Source organism: Pseudorca crassidens, chromosome 17 (assembly GCF_039906515.1).
Source record: "Pseudorca crassidens isolate mPseCra1 chromosome 17, mPseCra1.hap1, whole genome shotgun sequence".
In the NCBI taxonomy this organism is placed as follows: Eukaryota; Metazoa; Chordata; class Mammalia; order Artiodactyla; family Delphinidae; genus Pseudorca; species Pseudorca crassidens.
In genome coordinates this window covers 33,426,154-33,445,489 of record NC_090312.1, presented here as the reverse complement: position 1 = coordinate 33,445,489, position 19,336 = coordinate 33,426,154, and the positions used below count along the sequence as shown (strand labels likewise).

The 19,336-nt window shown below is 35.7% G+C and overlaps 1 protein-coding gene across 2 annotated transcripts in view; it reads right to left on the bottom strand.

The window, feature by feature from the left end:
- Positions 1-375: 375 nt before the first annotated feature.
- Positions 376-19,336, bottom strand: part of LRP12 (LDL receptor related protein 12) — an 84,032-nt gene continuing 65,071 nt past the window's right edge. For both annotated transcript variants that reach the window (XM_067711505.1, XM_067711506.1), the window contains 4 exons: positions 10,917-11,119; positions 8,317-9,421; positions 6,920-7,052; positions 376-2,678 (listed from right to left, as the gene is read on the bottom strand). In XM_067711505.1, the coding sequence (XP_067567606.1) occupies positions 1,812-2,678; positions 6,920-7,052; positions 8,317-9,421; positions 10,917-11,119 (2,308 nt within the window). In that variant the 3' untranslated portion in view covers positions 376-1,811. The remainder of the gene's footprint in view (positions 2,679-6,919; positions 7,053-8,316; positions 9,422-10,916; positions 11,120-19,336) is intronic.

The window sequence follows — 19,336 nt, the reverse complement described above, 5'->3', positions numbered from 1 at the left end:
AAATTCTGCCAGTAAAATATTGTATAGGGGTCTAAAATGTATCTGAAAATAATATAAAAAGAGAACTGATAGAGTTACTGACTCTTATAAGACACATCAATTAAAAGGCAGGTTTTTCAAAGGCAAAATAATGTCCAGGTCCTTAGGGATTTCTTTACGCTTGAGAACTGGTGTAAGCTACTACTTTACTATAAGGGAGTTAAGAAAGACATCCCCTCTTTAATTTTTCTTCCAGACACACTGCATATTTCATGGCCTGAATCTGTATATGCACCAAATGAACAAAAATAAAGAGAAACTTTGATTTCAAGTACCTCAAGGCAATACAAAAGTACCTCAAGGCAATACAAAAAATACAAAAGTACCTCAAGGCAATACAAAAAAAAGAAGTCATTTTAATTTTTGATACATATTAAAACATTTCAGTCAGTTCTTCCTGACAGCATAACACGACAAATACACAAGACCTCAAACATGCTTTAAAATGACATTCAGCAAAGTATTTAAAATGTAATAAATAGCAATAATCGCACACAAATACATTTTTCATACTCAAACATTAAGCTACTAAACAGACAGCTAAAGAATAAATAAACAGGAACTGACAATAAAAAAATACGCGGGGTTTTGCAATTCACTTTACTTAAAAAAGGGAGGTGATCTGAATGATTTCTTAATTTGCTTTTCAACATGTAGCATGATCCTCCCCTTATGAATAAAATATATTGAAAAAATCACTTTCTTACTATAATGCAGTTTTTAAATACAACAAATAAATATAAAACCAGCAAAGCAACCTCAAGTTGTAATAAAAATGCCCCCTCACGCTCCCCCTGTAAGCTATGGAAATATATAGTCATTATGATAGCAAATAATAGTATTTAAAGTGATAGTGCTTCTGCACTAAACTCATCTGAGACCTTGATATGATTTTAGTGCAAATCCCTAGGGTCCAATACAAGCATAACCCTGTATCAGGGAAAGACATTACCAGTTGGAACTTATCTTGTACAATTTTTGTACATATTTTATAAAGTTCAAGATTTAATGCATAGTAGAATATCTTCATCCGCTTAATTCTGTCCTTAAATAGAGATAAAAAAAGAAATGACTTGGGCTTTTTACCATTTGGTTTGTACCATATTAGAGTATTAAAGTCAACATTAGAAAATTTATAAAAGAGTTTTGTTTTTGCCATTAATTTATCTAACGCTATCTAAATTTCACATCATTGCATGTTAAACATAAGAGAAAAAATTTTAGACAAAGGTTTTTTCCCTTTGACAAGCTCATATTATGAAATCTAATAATGTTTAGACAGATGTTATACAAATAAAAACAGGTGAGAATAAGGACTTTTTCTCTTTTTATATTAACAACCTTAACATCTAGTATATTAAGTTACAAGATGTATTGGCAAAAGCATAAAGGGTTCAATTAAAAGAAGGTATTATTTTGAACAAAGAAACGTTTTAACATAGGATAGATAGAAACTGACAGTCAAATGAGTTTCAGCAGCCATATCTCTACTGCGAACTACAGTACCGGGATGAAAACAATTAGAAACAAATGGAAGAACATTACTGAACAATCTGAATACATAATGCATTTTTAGCTGCTAAAATAGTAAACTCTAACGTTTATAGAGTTACAGGTGTTTAATTTAACCATGCAGGCTAACATATGATAGTAAGAAATCACCCTGCATCTTTTCTCTTTTTAAATTAAAACTAGTTTAATTGTAAAGTTACAAAACAATGAATGGATATTGCTCCAACTTGTATCCAATCTCCCTGATGGGATTCTTGTACCTAACAAAGTAACAAAGCTTCATCATCACTTGTTTCATTTTTCAGCGTTGCTTCTAAGCAAGAGTCTGGTATCTGGGCAGTGTGGACAATACCGCAGCGCTCACAGGGGCCATCGCGATTACTTGGTCTTACTCCAGGGTCTGCTGCACTATATGGTTGTCTGAACCTTTGCCCTTGATCGGAGGCAAGATCAAGAAGAGGTCTGGAGCAATCATTCACATCAAAGTCTGAAGCTCCTTCAGAAACTGGAATTAGCATTTCGACATCATCATCTTCTTCTCTTCCACTTACCCCATTATCAAGTTGTCTCAAAGGGCTCTGGTTCTGACTTACGGAGCTTGATCGCCCTAATGTAAAACGTACCCAACGTAGCCCCTGAGTCATACGACTTAGCGCACTCGTGAGCTGGTGACGCGCCGGACTCACACTTGGGGGTTCCGCGCTTGTCACATCCCGTCCGGTCTCTGTGTGACCACCTCGGGTATTCTGAGTGGAGGAACTTCCACTTGCTCCCACTGTTGCTTCTACAGCTATCGTGGGAGGGACTTTTTGAGGCAAAGGAGCTGCAACCCCGCCAGATGCTCCTACCGTATCTCTTCTCTCATTTTCTGTGTCTGTATCGTCAGATTCCACAGAAAACAAACTTCTGTGAGTATGATTTCTTTCAGGTTCTCTGCTGGTACTCTGACTAGGGGCAACCTCATCCCCATCTGCTGAGACCAGAGCCAATGACCCTGAATGGCGTGATCTTGCAAAATTAAAAATACGATTCCAGATGTTGCTGGATCTGCCTGCCATAGGAAGTCTGATTGAAGTAAATCCGAGCTGAGACCGTACAGCTAGCCTCAGGTTTTCCAAAACAGAAGCCTGCAAAAAAAAAAAAAAAAAAAAAAAAAAGAAAGAAAGAAAAGATCTTAAGACAGCTAACAACAAGGTATTAAGATGGAAAACACCCTTCTATTCAGCATGTGTTGTGGATGAAAGTTCTATTACTCATTTTATGGTCTATGGAGGATGAATTAAATTCTCTCGATACAGGTTCACCTCACTCCAGAATCTAACCTATAACTTGAACCACTGTTCACTGTGTTTAAGATTTTCTTGATACCTCATTTTATATATGAACTTTAAAATGATGTTTAATGCCAATTACAACTGCAATTTTGTTTCAAAACTTCACATGGTAATCCAATCCTAGAAATGCACCAAAGACGGAAAATAAAATTATATGATACTTCTTTAGCTCGGAGGATAGAAGAATCTCTACAATAATTCTCCAAATGACCTAAAGGAGTGTGAAAACCAGGCTGTTTGTTTGTTTTTTTGTTTTAACACAGAACAAGTTAGACTTGATCTACAAGGTTGAAACCTTCCAAAACATGTAAAAATTATATCTCACAGTTGGTTCTCAAGGATTTGTTGAATGAGTGGATATTGAGGATTTATTTACATTGTCATAAACAAAGGAATTACTGTATTTGTAATGCAGCACAGGAAACAAAAAGTCAAAGAAATTAATTTGTTTATAGCACTATTCAATGGCATCTGAGACATTTGGGTTCCTTCTCAATCTTAAAGATTTAAGTCTTATTTTCTACAGCTTCATGTTAAACATAAATTATAACCTTATTCTTTGAAAATTGGTGATTTTTAATTAGTGCATATGGGAAGTGACCATATTGCCCAACTGAAAGAAAAATCATCTAGATTTTCTTTTTTCTAGGAATGACTACTGGATTTAAAAAAACAAAACAAAACACTACAGTATTTACAAAAACAGTCTTTAAGCTCCACCTAGTGGTTATAAAAAGGAGTAATCAAACTTGGACCAAACACATCTTTCATCAACCTGGCATTTAGTATTTAAAATACAGTATTTCCAAGAAACAATGGTGAATTGATATACTCCCTTTCAAACGGTGATACAGTTTCCCTCTGCCAAATGAATGGCTCTTGCCTTTCCCCCCACAGAAAAAAAGAAGGGAAGAGAATAAGAAGATGTGATAACATATGTTTTCCATCTCTGTTTATGACTGGTATTGAAGTAAATCCAAGCTGATACCGTACAGCTAGCCTCAGGTTTTCCATATAGATTTGTGATTTCCATATACACCCTTTGAACACAATCCCTGGAATATAACTCACAGAAAGCTAAGAAGCTACTATCACAGGAATCTTTCATAGTCTAGCCTTAGTAAATAACAGATTGTCAATAAGAAATCTGAATATCAGCACATAAAATTTACTATATGAATGAGTAAGGTTTTTCACCAATTGGGAATGTAACTATAAACTAACTGAAAAAAAAAAAAAAAGTGGCTCACATCTCTTTGAACTCCATAGATTTGGTCCTCCTCATTTGGCATTCACGTTCTAAGGCTTTGTGTGAGCACTGTCATTAAATCCAGAAATGAATACAAGGCTCTTCAGATATCCTCCCCTCTTATGCAGCTGCCACCCACCATGCCTTCAGCACACTTCAAAGCCATCTTTAACAGTACAGTCTGTCAGTGAGATGAAGCTCTCTACTGGCTTCAAAGTCTGTTTAATTAAATGATTGCCAATTTAACATTAGATTCTACAAGGGGATCTCATGATTGTTTTAGGAATAATTTTATGTACTTCTTCAGTTTATGAAGCAGAAGAAAAGCATTCTTCAGAAAGGATTGCTATTTTGAATGAGTTGATAATCAGAAGGTTATTTTTCTTTTTTCTTTTTTTTTTTTTTGCGGTACGCGGGCCTCTCACTGCTGTGGCCTCTCCCATTGCGGAGCACAAGCTCCGGACGCGCAGGCTCAGCGGCCATGGCTCACGGACCCAGCAGCTCCGTGGCATGTGGTATCTTTCCGGACTGGGGCACGAACCCGTGTCCCCTGCATCGGAAGGCGGACTCTCAACCACTGCGCCACCAGGGAAGCCCTATTTTTCTTTTTAAAAACAAATAAGGAAATTTGATAATTTATTACCAAAAGTTTCAAACATAAGAGTGTAATCTCATTAACTGAATAAAATCTAGTTTCCCATTTACAAACATACTTTATTTTAAAACTTTGTTGAAGCAGAATTCCCTCACAAGGGTAAATTATAACCCTACAAAAATGCTGTACTAGGTAGTAAAGAATTGAAACCTTACCCAAAGTGAGGTCTGACCTTTGCCCTTTACTTCTGGGATGAGACCTCAGACCTTGGAATGTCATCTTTAACAGGAGTGTCATTGCGTGGAGACTTGGGCCAGCCAGAGAGTAGCACTGCGTTTTAGGTGGAGGCTCTGAGCCACACCAATGTGATGTAGCGTGGGAGTGCTGAGTCAGCAGAATCAGTCAACCTCTGGAGAGGCTGGAGACTGGGATCAGCCACGTGTGCCATTAATCATGCCTATGTGATGGAGCTCCAATAAAAACCCTGGACACCGAGTTTGGGTGAGCGTCCCTAGTTGGCAATGTTTTGTGCATATTGTCACACACCCGTGTCGAGAGAATAACACTGTCCTGACTTTATGGAGAGAAGACAATTGGAAGGGTCGTGTTTGGTACCCTGCTGAACCCTGTCCTACGCGTCTCTTCCTTTGGCTGATTTAATCTGGATCCTTTCCCAGCAATAATAGTTACACCAGATTATACTATTAAGTAAAACAGCTTTCAATGAGTTCTCAGTCCTTCCAGTGAATTATCAAACCTGAGGATGGTTTGGGAGCCCCTGAACTTAAAATTGGTTTTAGAAGTAAGGGCTGTCTTGTGTGGACTGTGCTCCCTCGAACTTCACAGTTGACTAACCTCTTGAAGGTAGCCTCAGGGTACAGAGGTGGGGTGATAGATGGTGGAGTGGGTGGATGGAATTAACCATCCTCTGAATTCCTACCTAAAAAGAACCCTTCCCCATGGCAGGGACTACAATACATAAAAACCACAATGTAGGGTTTTCCTATGTTGCAGACAAAATTCCAACCAGTGGAAGTTCTGAATTACTTACTTAGCAAATTACATCAAATTCTCACAAAGATTTCCTAAAAGACTCGAATAAGATGACCGACTGTAATTGGAAACCTATTTACCAAAAAGGAAATGGTCTTTCATCTTGAACAGAATTAAATTACTGGGAAAACAATGTTCATCAATTTTTCTTAATTCTGATACTGGGAACAATTTTTAGAAATGTTTCTGGATAAATTTACATTCTAAATGTAGAAACCTTAATGCCCTTAAGAACCCTGGCACAACTGTAAGCATTGAAAAAGAAATTTAAAAAGAAATTGCAGGGAACTATATTCGGTATCTTATGATAATCTATTATGGAAAAGAATCTGAAAAAGAATATATATATATATATGTATAACTGGATCACTTTACTGTACACTTGAAGTAGAAAATTGCTCACAAAAATTTAAAGAATTCAGAAACATTAATAAAGAATGAGTTACTATTTAAAGAAAATGATATGAATTTTTAAGCGCTGTAAAATCCAGCTGTGAAGAAGTTCTCTCTCAAGTCAGGTAGAAATGTTAACTTAATTTCAACAACTTTTATTTTAATCTAGCATGTTACTAATCTATTACTAAGCATATCAACTTTAGTATTTCTTTTTAAATCCTTGAAATAGTTCAAGTAGAAAATAAGTTGTCAAACTTTACTTTTGAATTTTAACACACTAAATTATCCTAAACAGTAAAATGCTTAAGAATCACCTAACCAAATCAGAAGTAAAGAGTGAAAAGTATACTTCTGAATTTGTTAAAATACAATGAAACAATCAGAGTTGACCCTTGAACAACATGGGCTTGAAATGCACGGGACCACTTATACGTGGATTTTTTTCAACAGCAAATTCTATAGTACTACATGATACATGGTTGGTTGAATTTATGGATGTTGAGCCCCAGACACAGAGGCCCGACTATAAAGTTACATGTGAATTTTCACCTGCACAGAGGGTGGGTGTCCCTAGCCCCCTCGTTGTTCAGGGGTCAACTGTATAATTTCAAATCCTCCATATATTTAATTCTTAACGTGACTGCAAAAATTCTGACCCAGTCAAGGATACTTTACCATTATATACAAGTATAGATTTCATTTTAAGAGGTACGGAAAGAGAAATAATAAATTGTAACATACTTGGTTAGGTGGACAAACAGGAAAATCTTCAACTGGTGGAATTAAACCCTGAGCAATCAACTGTCCATAAGAGGGAGGAGCTTCTCTTCTTAACAATTCTGCTTCCACTCTGGACAACTGTGTTTCAAATGATCTTTGAGAGAAACAGGGGGATGAAAAGGGTTAAAAAAAAAGGCAAGCCAAAACAGTAATTTTAAAATTATCAACAATTAAAACAATTTGAATTTTAATATACTTGCTCATTTGTATAAAGCTTACTTAGCCAGCATTCCTACACTGAGAACACAAAGATGAAGCAGACAGTTTAGCCTCATGCGGTTTTACACTAGGGGCCTGGATCACTAAGTTTTAATAAGTTAGATATCCCCGTAAAAGATAAAAGTACTAGATCTTTAAACCCCTAAGAACATAGGGGCTTGAGACTTTAGGTGAAAGTATTTGAAAATTCTTAGAAGACACTTTATTCAGCAAGTCCAACACATTTACTTTTCAGGTAAGGAAAAGAGTGAAATGAGTCACCAAAACCCTTTCTGGAATAACTTGTTCTTAAACTCAAGGCCTCTGGTCTTCATTGTACTCTTATGTTGCAATGTAGTAAAACATTTTCTGGCCATTTATACTGAACCAAAGATAAGATGCACTTGGTTATTGTGATACTGTGCATCTATTCTTAGCTGTCTGGTATGTGACTTCTTTGTTGTATCTATCATTTGTAAATTCTCCTGGGACTGACGGTCATGGTCTCCACAGGCGCTTTCTAGAAGGCCTCTCTGCCATCAACTTCTCCCAGGTCCAGTCTCTCCTCTACCACACGAAAGACAGCTCTCCCTGAAGGCCACTCTTTAACGCTGAACCACTTCTTACTTAACTGAGATCCTTCGACTTTTATACCACTTTATTTTATAGCTCTTACAACATTTATATTTTTTGCCATCTAATTCTACCCACCAATTCCTCCCTTCTAACTGTAAACTGCCCATGAGATTACTCCTACTCATTTCTCTATTCACCTGTATAATGCTTTCAACATAGAAGGTTCTCAAATTATCTGGAATTGTTGAATTAATATTTATAAAAACCGAGGTTAAAGAGCAACAACCGAGAATTACAGCTTGCAAAATTCCTGTAAGACAGATTAACCTGAAAACAGGAACTGATAAACACAGATTGGCTTTTTTCACCTCATAACTCTTAGTATTTATTTGTTTTTTAATATTCTTATTAGGCTTTTGAGTCATAGGCTTTTCACAGTCATTTTATAAATCATAAGAAGTATTTATTTCTCAACAATATAACAAAAATATATTGCTAATCTCATTAAGAAATGTGTTGTAAATATTTGGGCCATGCTTTTACTGTAGAGAGCATAAGCAATATAGTTTTGTCTTGATACTGACCTTCGTTCAAACATTCTCAGAGAATAGAGCTTACAAGTACATCCCAAGGCGATGACCAGTAACAGGCCACAGATGAGGCTCCCTATGACGGCTGCAGTTATGACTCGGGTAGGCACGATTACCGGGCAATTCTCCTCATCGCTGCCATCACCACAGTCGTCCTGAGAGTCACACACCCAGCTTTCAAACACACAACGATTGTTTTTGCAATGAAAATTTCCTGGCTGGCAAAAAAAGCAGTTTTTTTCATCGGAGCCATTTGGGCAATGATTCTGGTAGTTGCAGCGATCAGAACGAGGGTAACAGACGCCGTTCCGGGAACATGGGAACTCTTCCTTTTGGCACATGGTACAATTGATTTCATCCCTTCCGTTTGGGCAATGCCAATACCCATCACAGCGCTGCTGCTCCGTATAACACCCCCAGTTCCCTCCGCAGGGTATTTCCCATGGCAAACAGAAGCCGTCTACTTGGTAAGTAGCATTAAATCCCCTGGCAGCGTTGACTTTATCGGCACAGAAATGTACCCTTATCTGTCCAGAAGAAGACACGACAGTGAGAGGCGCATGAGAATCAAAAGCAGTTAACACACGCAAAAGCTTGTGTGGATTCTCCTCTAATCCATCGTATATTTTGACATAATCACCATAACCAGTACCATCAAGTTTAAAGTCAGTGAAGCGTAAGATGACTTTACGATGATCACCAGTGTCTATTAACCAGGTGCAATTGCTTCCGGGAGGATAAAAGTCTGGATAATTGGGAGAATTAAAAGTACCATAAAAATATTTTAACCACTGCCCACAGGTTGGCACATCACAGTCTATCTCATCTCCAAGGTCAAGGCAGTCAATGTTCCCATCACATTTTAAAGATTCGGGGAGGCAAGTGTAAACTTTGGTAAACCGAGATAGACACTGGAACTGGTTGTAAGCACAGGGTTGGAAAGAGGCAGATGTTGGAGGATTCACTTCTTTGGCACAGATCTCTTCATCAGAACTATCTCCACATTCGTCCATGTTATTGCATTTCCAGGCTGCTGGTATACACTTTCCATTACCACAACGAAACTGGTCACAAGCACAGTTTGGTTCCTCAGATTTCCCTGGGAGGACATTGGGAGGACGGAGATGGAGAGATAAGGAGGAAAACAACATACTCTTTAAAGGGTATATAACAGCAAGTGGCATTTTTATCGTAAATGTTGATTAGCCCAAATGATAGTTGGGCTTGATCAAAAAATAGGTTAAACTCTAATGGCAAATTAATATTGGCTTACTGATTACTCAACTATTTATTAAACATTTATGATTTGTTCCATGAAGATCTCTACAGCTACAAGAGAAAAGACCAATCCTGTTTTTGCAGAAGCTTTTTACTGCAGAACATTTAGTAAAGTGATGTAAGATACGTAAGTCAGTAGGATGTATTGCCTAAGAATTTCAAATACTCTATTGTATAAACATTTTGCAATGAAGAAAAACTCCTCTATAATAATCACTTTTTCAAATCCAGTTTTAGTATTCTTTTTGAGTTGTTTATATATATATTATATATATATATACAAACACATACACACAATATTTTGCTATGTGTATCATAGCATATTTTGCAAGCCCATTATTTAGACTCAAATTTTTGCTAAGATTATCATGTTAACTTTATTCTATTTCTAACATTTCATGTAACCACAACATGGTACTTCCATTTTATAACTGTTTTAATACAACTGCAAAATATTTTATGAATCTGAGCTAAAGGTATACATTTACTCAACAAAACAGTAAGGGGAAGAAGAGAGAAAAGAATGGAAATGTTTATAGAATTCTGATTATCTTAGTGGACTATCTTAAATATATAACAATGACGTAGGGAAAGAAAACCAAACATTAGATTCCTACAGTCCACGCTGATGATGTCGGCCAATGCTTACCTCTCCATTAACAACTTTTATTTACTGGCAAATAGGTGACAGAAAATGTGCTTCAGAACCTAAGTGAATATTACGAAGACTGTGCTTTTAATAAAAAAGAGAAAAAGCAGCATATGTTGCTAAAGGAGACCACGTCATTTCAGAAAATGTAGAATGATTTTCAGCAAAAATTTACATAACTCTAATGCTCTGAGTTCTTCATATTTGTATGATCTGCTCACTCTTTTTGGATAAAGTTTAAGAACTAGCAAAAGAAGACTTCTGATACTACAAACTACGAAAGTGAAATTGATTATGTCTTTTCTTTGAAGGTGTAAAGACAAGGGTAATGCACACACACAAAAATACATTCTGAAGTAACTTGCAGGATACTGGTAAACACTTGAGGGGAAAAAGTTCCTTTTAAAATAAACGTATTCAAAATATTTAAAACGAAAACTGACTTTAGTTTGTAAAATTAATCATTTTATTAGGATTATACAAAATGCCTTTTGGAGACCCGGATCTATGGTACCTGAACCTTTAGCCTCTAATTCCTCAATCTCAGCTGCCTTGAGGATTGAGTCACAATTAAATGGACATTGTTTAGAAGGCGAGTCCCAAAGTGACTGAGCAGTAAATACTATAGAATTCTGTTCCATATCCTTCTTCTTATTTAAAAACACACCTGAAAAGTATGCCAGTCTGAAACCCTTCCTAGAGATACTGTCATCGGAATGGAACCTGATCCAGACGTGGTCTTGTGAAGAAATATATGGTGGTGGGATTGTAGAACCACAGGCTCTGTAGCTTTCAATATTCTTGTATGTTTCTATCGTCAACCAGTCCAAACTGCATCTTCTGGATCCTTGAATATCAAAATCCTGAAAACTACAAATAAAAAGTCAGAAAAGGCTACTGAAAAGGAAATTTTGGAAAAAAATTTCATTAATAACACAAAGTAACTGGGGAATTTATTACAAGCCTCCATATATTCAATGATTCTCCTGGATCTTCTAGGCCCACGACTATATCATCAGCAAATAATAATACTGCTTCTGTGTTCCTAACATTTATATCTCTTTCCCAGATTCCAGAACAATACTTCTTCATAAGTAACACGAAATTCCAAAATAACGCTAAAAAACAGGAGACAGTTGGCACCTTTTTTCTTTTTCTTCTCCCTGTGTGTGTTTAGGAAGGACCACTTCTAATTCTTAGCACCCTAAGTTGTTCTGTTTGAACGACTCCATAATTCGATGAACTGAAGGACACAGAGGAAGTCTGCCTTCTCTAGATTAGACTGGTTCATCTGCTTGCTTAATGAGTTTATAGCTCCCATTTCAGGAGAGCAAACAGCACAAACCTGAGCCAAGTAAAAAAGTTAAAAATGAACAAACAAAAAACTTCTTCAGTGAAAAGCCCTGAGTTTGGGAATACTTTTCTACATAAATGGTTTATAACCAAACGTTATCTTGTAGTTCATAAAATACGGGCATGAATAAAGGGCAGAAAAGTCAAATAAGGACCACACACAAAATTAGCCACTGCTATGAAAGAAGAAAAAACAAAACAGCATTTTCTACTAACGTCTCACCAAAAAGTGAGATTCCTGCCTTACGCCAAGTGATGATAAAGTTAATTATCCAGGGATTATTATACCAGGGTATTTCCTCTTTAAATATTCTGAGTAACTACAACAAAGGCTGACAATTTGACTGCTTCCAGTTTTTCACTATTATGAACAAGGCTGGAATCCTTATACATGTTCTCTCCACACACACATGAGTAAGTATTTCTCTAGGACAAATTTTTCTACAAGTAGAACTGCTAGGTCAAAAGACACAATTCCACCTTAAATTTGATAGCAACACTGAGAAAAATGTTTATACCAACTCAATTCCACCAAGTGTGTATGAAAAAGCACCTTATACCCCACTACTCTGGCAAAATGAAACATTTTACTTCTAAAGATTTGTTGCCAGTTAGGTGGATAAAATAGATTTATCATTGTTCTAGTTTGCATTTCCTTATTTACTGAAATTGAAACACTTTTTCCTATGTTTATTAGCTATTTCTATTTCTGTGAATCACCTTGTTATATCCTTCATACCTTACAATTTGTTCTTATTTAAGAGCTCTTCATATAGTATAAGCATGTATCTATTTGGGGCATGTATGTTACGCAAGATATACGTAGATCCACTCAAACCCTCATTCTCTCCAACAGCTGGTGCTGTCAGTCTTTCTTAATGGTATCTTTTACTGAGGAGTTTTTTTTTTTTGAAGTATAGCTGACTTACAATATTATATTAGTTTCAGGTGTACAACACAGTGATTCGATATTTTTACACCTTATACACCATATAAAGTTATTATTACATATTGGCTACATTCCCCTGTGCTGCACATTACATCCTTGTAACTTATTTATTTTATACATAGTAGTCTGTACCTCTTAATACCCCTCACCTATCTTGTCCCTCTCCTTGATGTCTGTATCTGTGAGTCTGTTTCTGTTTTGTTATATTCGTTAATGTATTTTATTTTTCAGATTCCATATAAACTGAAAACATACAGTATTTGCCTTTCTCTGTCTGACTTATTTCACTAAGCGTAATAACGTGTAGGTCCATCCATGTTGTTGCAAATGGCAAAATTTCACTCTTTTATAGCTGAGAAATATTACATTATATCACAGCTTCTTTACCCACTTATCTGTTGATGGATACTAAGGTTGCTTTCATGTCTTGGCTACTATACGTAATGCTGCTATGAACACTGGGATGCATATATCTTTTCAAATTATTTTTTTAAATTTTCTTTGGATATGAAGAGTGGAACTGCTGGATCGTCTGGTAATTCTATTTTTAATTTTTTGAGGAACTTGCATACTGTTTTCCATAGTGGCTGTGCTGAACGGGAGAATATATTTGCAAATGATAGGTCCAATAAGGGGTTAATAATCCAAAATATATAAAGAACTCATACAATTCAATATCAAAAAAACAAACATCCCAATTAAAACATGCACAGAGGATCTAACATTCTTCCAAAGAAGACACACAGATGCCAAAAGGCACATGAAAAGATGCTCAGCATTGCTAATCATCAGGGAAATACAACTCAAAACCACAATGAGACCTCACCTTACATCTGTCAGAATGGTTATTGTCAAAGCCATGTTGGCAAGGATGTGGAGAAAAGGGAACCTTTGTGCACTGTTGGTGGAGACGTAAACCGGTGTAGCCACTATGGAAAACAGTATGGAGATTCCTCAAAAAATTAAAAATAGGACTACCATATGATCCAGCAATTCCACTCCTAGCTATTTACTGGAAGAAAAAAACACTAATTAGAAAAGATACATGCACCCCAAATTTCACTGCAGCATTATTTACAATAGCCAAAATATGGAAGTAATCAAAGTGTCCTTTAATATACTTTTTTTTTTTTTTTCGCTGCACCTTTTGCCTTTGTGGGATCACAGTTTCCTGACCAGGGACTGAAACAGGGCCATGCCAGTGAAAGCCCAGAATCCTAACCACTAGGCCACCAGGGAACTCCCAACTTTTAATCAACTAAGATTCATGAAATCAGGGACCTGATCCAGAACAAAAGAAATAATCAATAAATACCTCTTCACATATACACTACTAGGGGTTTGGTTTGCTAATATTCATTTAGGATGTTTAAAATACATTAAATACATAAAATACATTAAAATACATAAAATACATAAAAATACATTAAAATACAAGTGAAAGTAGTTTTCAGTTTTTCTTTTTTTATGCTTCAGAATAGTTTATGTAACAAAGACACTGTTTACAAACCTGTGCCCTTGTGCCTCTTCAGAGTACAGATGATTTAGGGTAGAGATTTTCAATTTCTTCATGCTTTTTGGTTTAATCAGCTTTCCTAAACTCATTAAGTCAGTTTTGATAATTTAAGTTTTCTTAGAAATTATCATTTTATCTTGAAAGTAAAATTTATCATTGCAAAGCTTTACATAGTACTTTCATACAACTGGTTAAATTTTCATATCTGTGGTCTTTAAATTTGTTTGGATTTTCTATGTAGGTAAGTGTAGTATTGGCAAATAAGGAAAGTTTCACCTCTTCCTTTTCATTTTTTTATACCACTAACCTCTATTTGTTGGAACGTTGTATTGACTGAGGTTCAAGTACAAGCAGTGAAAGCATGTATCCTTGTCTTGGTCCTTAGTGCTAAAATTAACTTCAATATTAAGTTTGATTTTTAAATTTTTTAAACAGATAACTTATCAGGTTAAGGAAATTGCTTCTCTATTCATTTGGCAAAACTTGCCTGTAAAACTATCTGGGTGTAGAATCTTATTTTGAGTGTTGATTTAATTTCTTTAATAGCGATTGCATTCATTAGTTTTCTAATTCTTCTTGAATCAATTTTGGTAACACACGTAGAAAATGATTCATTTCTTCTAATTGTATAAAAGTATCAGTATAAACCATTCATGATATTCCTTTACGACTTCTAAAGTCTCTATTATTGTATTTATAACTATAGACACTTTTTAAAAAAATTTTTATTTGTACCTTTCCTCTTTTTTCTTCACTCTTGCCTTGAGATCTGTCTTTGTCTATTTTCCTCACTCTTTCAGAAAACCAGTTTTTGGTTATTTTTTCTATTTAATTATTTTCTGATCTTAACTTTATTTTTTCTACTAAAGATTTACCCTGTAGTTTTTCTTCTAAACTCTTGAGAAAATGCTGAGCTTATTTATTTTCCATCTTACTAATTTTTAAATCAATGCATTAAAGCTGTAAAATTTTCTAAGTACTCTTTCAATGTATTCCAACAGTTTTAATATCTAATACTTTCATTATGGCTACTTAAAAATATTTTGAGTTTCATTGTGATTTCCATCTTTAATGCAGAAGTTATTTAGGAATACGTTTCTGAACATATGGGGTTTTTTAAATTGTTGGTTTCTAATTTAACTGCATTATGATCAGAGAAAATCTGAATGATGTAAAGTCTGGAAATACATTCAGAATTCCTTTATTTAATACATAATCAATTTTTAAATAAATGTCACATATGTCTTTGAAAGGAATGTGCATTCTCTATTCACTGAAATAGGTATAAACATTACACACCTATGTAATACATGCGTTACTGAATCAAGTTTGTTAGTTTTATCAAATCTTCTCCATTTTTACTGTTTTCCTGTTTAATGTATTAACTTCAGATTAAAACATATGTTTAGAAACTTCCACTGAATTGTGCACTAGTCAAACCTGGTCAAACTTGGTAACTCCCCCCACAGTCTGCTTTGCTTATGTTTTATGCTGTGTTATTAGGTACACAATGTTGAACCAGGATTTTATCTTCCTAGTGGATTATTCCATTTGTTACTAATACTTTGTGTCTTAAGGTTAATTACGACTGATGTTAACCTTCCTGCACTAGCTCTCTCCTGATATGTACTTCCATAGCTTATCTTTTCCTATCCTCATTTTTTTTTTTTTTTTGCGGTATGCGGGCCTCTCACTGTTGTGGCCTCTCCCGTTGCAGAGCACAGGCTCCGGAAGCGCAGGCTCCGCGGCATGTGGGATCTTCCCGGACCGGGGCACGAACCCGCGTCCCCTGCATCGGCAGGCGGACTCTCAACCACTGTGCCGCCAGGGAAGCCCTCCTATCTTCATGTTTTAGACTTTCTGTTGGTGCTGTTTTAGGTATGTTCTTATTAAGCCCATCGGAGAGGAATCATATCAATCAACCAACCAATAAACCTGATTGGATAGTCTATCTTTTAAAGGTTAAGTGAGTTTTTTTGATTGAATAGCTTTTCTCTTTGGGGTGGGGAGTGGGGTTCTCATTTTCCTCCTTTCCTGTATTCTTCTGTATTAATAGGTTTTTGAAGGTTTTTTAAAAAAGTTTCTTTCCCTCTGCTTTGGTTTAATAAAGTCCAAGTAAGAGTATTCAGTGTTTCTATTCTCTCAAATTCTCAAATTCAGTAGAAAAATTTACAACTTTATTTTCACCCATCTGTAACTGAAATTTAACATTTCCTTCACTTATGAATATGAACAACAAACCATGAATAGTTTTTTTTTTTTAAATAAATTTATTTATTTATTTTTGGCTGCGTTGGGTCTTTGTTGCTGCATGTGGGCTTTCTCTACTTGCGGTGAGGGGGGGCTACCCTTCATTGTCGTGCGCGGGCTTCTTATTGCGGTGGCTTCTTGTTGCAGAAAATGGGCTCTAGGCATGCGGGCTTCAGTAGTTGTGGCACATGGGCTCAGCAGTTGTGGCTCTCAGGCTCTAGAGCGCAGGCTCAGTAGTTGTGGCGCACGGGCTTAGTTGCTCCGCAGCATGTGGGATCTTCCTGGACCAGGGATCGAACCCGTGTCCCCTGCATTGGCAGGTGGGTTCTTACCACTGCACCACCAGGGAAGTCTCATGAATAGTTTTTATAGTACCTCTCACACTGTCACCAATAGAAATCACAGATAATTTCATCTTATATTTCAGTTTTAATAGAGATCTAGAATAACTATTTACACTCAAAACCACTTTGAAATTATAATTGTTAAAAGCATGGCTTGCTCACTAATATGTTAATAAATAAGCATATATGTACTATCATATTATAAATTTGTAAAAATACCTGATAGCTATACTTCAGGAATAATTGGTTCCCTTTGTAATGCTATGTGTTTTGTTTTATAAATTTGAAAACATTCCGAGAAAGGATCTATAGGTTTCACCAAACTACCAAAGTGTTCATGGCATAAAAAAGGTTAAGAAAAAAACCCCAATATATTAAACTGTACAACACCTGTAGTAAATCTGTTCCAACTTGATTTTGTTGGCTGTTTTGGTTAGTATTAAAGTTTTTCAAACATTCTAGAAATTTGGGTTGCACACTTTTGTGAAAGATTTTTGGTGCTGTTTTTGTTTTGTTTTTAAAATTTTATCTTCTCCTACGTTCCCCACGGCATGTTTTGTAGCTACCTCCACTTAGGTCTCCATCCCAAAACCAGTCCTAAGATGGTGGTTCAGAGTAGTAGTGTAGACCCGGTTACAGAGTCAGTGGGGACTTAGTTAAATTCCTACTTATTATGGTATGTCTCCTACCTTTCTAAGCTCTCAGCCCCATGAAAGTTCAAGCAGTGGTTAGTAGAAGTTTTTTTCAGCCTCCTTTCTTGAGCAAAATATCCTGACCCTACTCCTTGGCTTCAAGCAGGGAACCAGAATCCAATCCTCTACCTCCTGTGGATAAGGTGGCCTTTGTGGATTTGGGAAGATTTAAAGGGAAGGGATAAAAATGTTTATATATCACCATCTTTAACCAGTTTTATAAGGAGAGGTCTAAATATTGTTTGTTCATAGTCGGTAATTTTAGTTTCTCTCTTTTATCTAGATTTTCATTATTTTAAACTCAGGAATGAATCTTGATTTTGTTTTTACCAAAAAGTTTTAAAACATCTGTCTAGTCTAGGTAATCATATACCTTTTCTGTGACTTGTTAATATGGTAAATTAATATTTCCTAATATTGACTCAATTGTGTGTCTAAATGAGCTGAATTTGATTATGGTATAAATTTCTTTTGAACAATATATTTAAGATATTACACCCATGTTCACAAGTGAAACCTGACTTTCTTTGTGTATTATGTGGATGTGTCATCTTTTTAAAATTTGGTATTACCATGTTAATGGTTTCAATAAGAACTAGGACGATTACTAAAATTACTTTCTGATTTTATGAGGCTAGCTGTGTAAATCCAAATTTGTTAACTCCATCCAGAATTTAGGAACTCTTCCCTTAGGTGTGGAGCTCACCTCCAATATTGTTCTGCATTTCACTATTTTGCTTGGTTTTTAGCGTAGCTTTGTGAAATCTCAAGGATCCAACACATGATCAGAACCAGATGGCAGGATTCCATGTCACCTCCTTTGTGCTGGCAAGAATTTCCAAGTTTTACATAACTGAGTGGTAGGCTGCAAATTTAATTTGGGGTTGGATTTTTAGTTTAAAAGAAAAAAAAATCTCCCAAAAGTCTAGTTTTATGTTTAAAAAATATTTGGAATCCTTATGGTAAAATATTACTTTGTAAACACATTTGTGCTTAGTCATGTTACAAGTAACAGAAAATAGGCATATTGTTCAGATTCCAACACTGGTACTGCTGCAGAAGGATAACCTTAATGGTACATCCTACCCATCCATCAAGCAAGGGATCATACTTCCCACAGAGGAGTGTTACAGCTTCCACAGAAGCTCAGCTCCAGTGTTCCCAAAGATGTGGCCTGGGGCAGAGAGGAACCAAAGAAAAACATACCATATGTCCCTGTTTTACGGCTGCCACAGAAAAAAGGGGATAGACTACAGTTGTGTTCCTCAAGAGACTGGTTTTCTCATTAGTTAATGAATATAAAAAAGGAGCATGGAAAGATTCAAAAATAGGCTAAATTTACAATCTCATTTGTAAAAAATTGTGAAACTAAGGGATATGTCTATGATCTGCAAGGTCTCTTCCAAATCTAAAATTCCATGATCCTTACCTATAAAAATGTAATTAATGAAAGAATGTCAAAGATGCCTTTGCACTGTCTGTGACAGGAATGGCATTCTTAACTGTGTCATGGTTCTTTGTTTAGGTACACTATTTTTTTTTCTCCCCTTCAGGCAAATTTTTTTTTTTTCCTAATAGCTTTGATATAATTTCCTTAAGCAAGCAATATCTAGTTCCACTGAATGTTTCCTCCTTAACATCTTACTCCCACAGTTTTTCTCTGCAATTTTAAATGTCTGTAAAATAATCTTAATTTTCCTGATTTATATCATACTTATTCTTAGGATCTTAAACTTATGGTTATTTCCCCTAGGAGTATCTTTCATTTTGTATTCTTAACAAATGTTCTATTGTCTCAGTGCTATGAAAGAAAGATTTTTCTAGACACAGTATTTATCCATCATCAGCTTATTTCAAGTTTTATACACAGACGTAGCCTACAATCATGTTTTAACTCCTTATGGTAGAGGACTCTACTAACAAGACCAAGATTATGGGTTAGATCTCCAAGTGGATTACTGAGTCCTGTTTATTTGTCTCATG